The sequence below is a fragment of the Branchiostoma floridae genome, chromosome 9 (assembly GCF_000003815.2).
Source record: "Branchiostoma floridae strain S238N-H82 chromosome 9, Bfl_VNyyK, whole genome shotgun sequence".
NCBI classification, from domain to species: Eukaryota; Metazoa; Chordata; class Leptocardii; order Amphioxiformes; family Branchiostomatidae; genus Branchiostoma; species Branchiostoma floridae.
In genome coordinates this window covers 7,216,714-7,222,564 of record NC_049987.1, presented here as the reverse complement: position 1 = coordinate 7,222,564, position 5,851 = coordinate 7,216,714, and the positions used below count along the sequence as shown (strand labels likewise).

The window sequence follows — 5,851 nt, the reverse complement described above, 5'->3', positions numbered from 1 at the left end:
CCGGGTATAGAACAATAAAACTTCTACTTTTTGAAGATATAGTGCATTTTCTGTCATTTTTTAGGTGAATGTCATAGGTTAGGATTACTAGTCACTAATTTTGGCCCAAACTGTGTTTTGGAAGGGTTGGAAGACCAACTGGGAGAAGCAGTCCCAAGAGGTGTGATCAGGTTAATTCTGGGATGGTTGAGGTCAAAGGTCAGGTGCCTCACCAAATAACCTGTCCTGTTCATTCTGATGATGAAGACTGTTTCTTCGTATCCGAAGATCAATGGTAGGCAGACAAGGTTGATTAGACGACCAGTCTGCCTGGCCCGCACGTGACTTTTCAAGGTGAAGGAGGGGTGTGCACTCCCTTCTCCACCCTCTCGTCTACTAGCGGACTAGCGCACTAAGTCCTACAGGGACAGAACTGTCTGACTTCCTACCAAGGATGCAAGGGGTTCCTCCTACCCCTGACTCGTGTGTCATGGCGGGTGCGTCATGCCCCTAAGGCCTACCACTGCCACAAAGGCCTGTCCCTGCCACTAGCCGCAGCTAGGTACTCATTTACACCTGTTCATTCTACACTACTGTAAATACCCGGAAGTACTTTAAATAGGTCAAGGGTCAGCTATGGTTGAAGCAAGTCCTTGTGCTATACTAAGTCCAAAATGTGAGTGATCTACGGTCTCCACTGCAGAATCATTCAGTGTTCAAAATGTTGGCGGTCTGTGAGAAACTTCGCGAGGTGGACGCTAAAAGCAGGAGACTCGGGTTAGTGTGTACGGAGACAGGCTACCTCCGTGCACTGCTGGACGCCATGGCCAACAAGGACACCATGGTAGAAGCGGAGGCGCTCAAAAGTCTGGGCGACGTGAACGTGGAAAAGGGACGACTCGACAAGAATGCTCTAAGATTCGACAGGGCCACGAGCCTGTACAGGGCTGCACTGCTTCGGTGTGAGGACGCAGAGGTGAGAGAGAGCCTCGCACATCGGTGTCGGTACGCAGTCAAACTATTATTGGGGAGGGTGACGAAAAAACCCTTGGGCCACCAAGTTACTTATAAGCTGCATACTAACGACAGGGAATTGTCTTCGCCTGCGAAGGTGGCCGAGAAGTTTCTTCACCTGGATCGAAGGTTGACCCGTGACTGTGACAACACCTCAGTGCTGATTGAATACACCAAGTTAATGATAGAAGGGATCGTAAACAAGGACATTATGTTAGAGATTGAAGCCATTAAGAGTCTCGGCGACGTGTACCTGAGGAAAGGTACACAAAGTAGAGATACGACATGTTTGACCAAGGCCACTGCTCTGTACAACACTGCACTGGCACGGTGTGAGGGGGTACAGGGCACAGTGGCGCTCATTCACCGCTTATTGTACACGGCAAGAATCAGACAAGACATGCAAAGAACTGGAAATGAGGTATTTATTTTCATATATGTATATAATTTTAGCCACATAATAACACTGGGGATCATGGTAACTATTATCAAGAATCTAGAAATATAATCTGCCTCAAACGTGAAGAACACACCTTGGATGTGATGTCATCTTAAAGCCTCGGTCCTTTGTCATATCTTATGGGAATTCTGTAATGTAAGATTTACATTTGCATTTTCTGAAGCCCTCTAAAATAATCATATATAGCTAGAGTGTACTGGGTGCAAAATCTCCCCCACGTTCTATCAAAATTCTTCTAGGTGTTTGTATATGTATAGAAATGAATTTCAATGTATAATAATAGATCCAATGCTCATTCCAATTTGTTAATTATCAAAGGGTTCAAGGTTCAGACAACGACAACAGTACAGACGCCATCTGTCACTGGACTTGCCTTTCACGTCACCGAACACAGAGGGACAAAAGTTCATGTAAGCCCGTAGTAGTACTGACAGTTCAGATGGTGATTTATTATTAATTGGAGGACAGAAACTTTTCCTTCCCTTATTCTTGCATGTATTACCCAGTATGTAATGTCATGTCAACTCAATATACGAGCTCCCGAGTTCTTTTGCAATGGCACATTGGCTAAGTAGTTCGACGAAACCTCAATGACGTATATTACTGCAAGACGTTCATTTAGTCACTTTTGTGGCCGTTTTGATGACGTCATCCATAGTCATGCCCATTGTAAAGAACATGCATTTCTTGACTTGTTTTCTGCTTATTGTTTATGATATGTCGAAGACTTCCGCCATTATATACATTTGCATACGATTTAATTTGTTTTGAAATAATGATATAGAAGATCGGAGCAGTGTTATAAAAGGTTGAAGAAGTGCTGTTGCCGCACATAAGTACGGTAATGCAACTGTTTAAAATGTTTTTAGAATGTTTATCACAACAAAAATAAAGTGAAGTCTTCTATTGATTTAACCCAGTAGTCTAGTAGAAAGTCACATGTACAAGTTTGTGTAGGATATACTGATAGATATGATAACAATATGGTCATCTGGTAGGTTACCGAGTGACTACATCTCCAGCCAGACGCCCAAACCCGTCCCAGACTACAGGTTTGTAGACTGATTCTCTTACTTATTACATCTGACACCTTTTGATAGACGTATTTCCAACATTGGCCGCCATTTTGAATCTCCTGGGGCCGTCCCAAAGCTTGCACCAAAGCGAGGCGTTGTTACTCCCTATTTATAAACCTTTATTATGAGACCCAACTGCCGATCAATTCGAGAGACTATACTATTGTATTTAGACTCTCGTTACCAATCAGGCTGTTCCAGCATCCATTGTTCACTCAAAATATTGTTTTTCCTGATTAATACACTAATTTATTAAAAAAACTTGACGTGTAATTCTAGGTCATACCAAGAGGATATGACCATAGGGGACCGCGCACTGACTGATGGGAAGCTGGACTTAGCTGAACGGAAGTTTGCAGCCGCTCTGAAACTCATTCACGGTAATATGTGTGCTTGTGTTTGTTTGTTTGTTTGTTTCTGTGTGTGTGTGTGTGTGTGGCTAACCATTACAAGAGAGAGACAAGCCTGGAGACACCTGTCCATCTTCCTGGCTATCTTGCACCCCCACACCCAATGACTTGGTAGGTAGGCAGGTAGGTATGTGTGTGTGTGTGTGTGTGTGTTAGTGTGTCTTTGTGTGTGTATGTTTATGTTTGTGTGTATGTGTGTGTTTATGTATGTATGTATGTATGTGTGTGTATGTTCATGTTTGTGGGTGTGTATATGTGTGTTTGTGTATGTATGTGTGTGTATGTTCATGTTTGTGTGTATGTGTGTGTTTGTGTATGTATGTGTGTGTATGTTTATGTTTGTGTGTGTGTGTGTGTGTTTGTGTATGTATGTGTGTGTATGTTCATGTTTGTGTGTGTGTGTATGTGTGTGTGTGTGTATGTATGTGTGTGTATGTTCATGTTTGCGTGTATGTGTGTGTTTGTGTATGTATGTATGTGTTTGTATGTTCATGTTTGTGTGTATGTGTGTATGTATGTATGTGTGTGTATGTTTGTGTGTACATTTTGTATGTGTGTGTTTGTGTATGTTTGTGTGTGTGTGTGTTCATGTTTGTGTGCATGTGTGTGTTTGTTCATATATGTGTATGTTTGTTTATGTTTGTGTGTTTGTGTGTGTAACTGCGTGTGTGTTTGTTTCCCGTCATTTTAAGTCCTTTGCCTTGTTAATGGGTGAAATTGTTAACTGAATTATTGTTCACAGATTTCAAAACTATTGCTGTGCAAACAAACAAAAGTTTGTAGAATTGCTTATACTATCATAAGCTACATTTCTGTGCATACAGATCCTACCAAACCCGACCGACGTAAAGAGGTCGACTGTCTGTGCAGACTGGGTGATGTCTACGTCAGGCGAGGTAAAAGAACAAAAGAAGGTAGACATTTCACACAGGCAGCAGCTCTGTACAACGCAGCCATGGCCAGAACGGACGAAAAAACACACAGCTTGACGCAAAAACTACAGGAGATAGAGCAAAGCCTTCTCCAATACACTGCAGATGTGGACAGCAAATCCAATCCGACTGATCAGGCCATGCGGCATAAGAAGCGATTAGAAGACATTCGTTACCGTGCGAAATTACAGCTAGAGGCCATTGATCAGCAGTATGATCCTTATCAATATGAAGAGGACGATCCATGCATGCGAACAGTCGAGGCTCAACGTGCTGAAGCAGTCAAGGTTTTGTTCAAGACCATCGCCAAGGATAGGCAGATTTTTATCCGTGAACTTGTTGACGAGTGTCTTGAAACGCTAGGTCCTCCTCCGTGCCAGTACGCTTTCATCGGATTAGGGTCACAGGCAACAGAACTGGTCACACCTTACTCAGACCTGGAGTTCGCCATTCTGATTGAGGAAGGAAAGGACAATGATGACACGCGGCGGTACTTCATCAGCCTCACACACTACCTACACCTGAAAGTCATCAGCCTCGGAGAGACCATCCTCCCAGCCATGGCCATCCCCTCACTGAACGATTATCAATCGGAGGACTCGGAGAAAAACTGGTTCTTTGACTCGATCACACCTCGTGGATTTGCCTTCGACGGTTTCATGCCATGGGCATGTAAGACTCCGTTTGGAAGAGACAAGACAAAGATGAAACCACAGGTTAGCCTAATCCAGACCCCAACCAATATGGCAAAGTTTCAGCACCTGGACATTTCTGTGTCAGAAGGGTACCACCTGTCAGACATTCTCAGACGTTATGTTTTCTTAGCAGGGGAAGAGGCTCTGGTAAACGAGTATGAGAAAAAGATTTCGGAAATCATCACAGATGGTCTCCTCTCACATTTCAAATCCCGTCTGACTGCTATGCAAATATTGTATGAGAACAGGGATCAGTTTTCTAACCGTGAACCTACTGGAGAACTGCTAAATGTCAAGAAAGACATATATCGTTTCCCAGGCATAGCAATCGAGCTACTAGCTCTGTGCTGTCAGATCACACTGGCCAGCGCGTGGGATGTGATAGATAGATTGAAGGAAATGGGAAAGATTGAAGAGGAGAACGCCGCACACCTTACAGTACTGACCAGCATCTCGGCAGAGCTCCGACTAAGAACATACATGGCCAACGGAGGACAAAAAGACAATCTGTCCCCACTTACCGAAATCAAATATGAATCAGAACCTCACGAGATGCCTGACTCTATCCTGCGATCCGTATTCTATATTCCAGACGCCAAGGCCCTTTTCAGATACTACTGTAGGGCTATCCCTTTGAAGAAGTCTATCCCTAACACGGTTCACGATAGTCTGGAGGTTCAGTCAAGGCGGCTTTTCAAAACGACTATGTTCGATGCCTCCAATGAATGTTTGGGGCAAATAGCAAACAAACTATTGTTGCAATACACATCCAAACGCCACTGGGAAGCAGCGCTAGCTGAGGTCGGCAATAATGCTATCAAACGTTCTAAGATCTGTAATAAATTGGGACAATATTGGGTATTTGGTAGTGATATTTCTAAAGCAAAGCACTACTTCGAGCAGTCACTAAGGATATGTAGAGGTTTTTATGGAGACAACGTGGCACATCCGGACATTGTAGATTCACTTATGAACATGGGGGTATATTGGACGCAACTCGGAGATCAGAGGCAAGCAATTAGCTACTTCGAACAATCATTAGCAATGTCTAAAAGTATCTACGGAGACAGCATGGTACATTTGGACATTGCTGTGGCATATGAGAACCTTGGAATATGTTGGAGTCAACTTGGCGACCAGAAAAATGCAATCAGCTACTTGGAACAATCACTAAGGATGAGAAGAAACATCTATGGAAACAACACGGCTCAGTTGGGTATCGCCATGTCACTAAACCACCTGGGAGCATGTTGGGCTAAACTAAGCAATCAGACGAAAGCAATTA

The 5,851-nt window shown here is 43.5% G+C and overlaps 1 protein-coding gene across 1 annotated transcript in view; it reads left to right on the top strand.

Annotated features, from left to right (window-relative positions):
• Positions 1 to 601: 601 nt before the first annotated feature.
• LOC118423039 overlaps positions 602 to 5,851 on the top strand; it is a 5,386-nt gene continuing 136 nt past the window's right edge. The window contains exons 1-5 of the mRNA XM_035830933.1: positions 602 to 1,414; positions 1,772 to 1,863; positions 2,452 to 2,505; positions 2,809 to 2,909; positions 3,764 to 5,811. Of these exons, the coding sequence (XP_035686826.1) occupies positions 701 to 1,414; positions 1,772 to 1,863; positions 2,452 to 2,505; positions 2,809 to 2,909; positions 3,764 to 5,811 (3,009 nt within the window). The 5' untranslated portion in view covers positions 602 to 700. The remainder of the gene's footprint in view (positions 1,415 to 1,771; positions 1,864 to 2,451; positions 2,506 to 2,808; positions 2,910 to 3,763; positions 5,812 to 5,851) is intronic.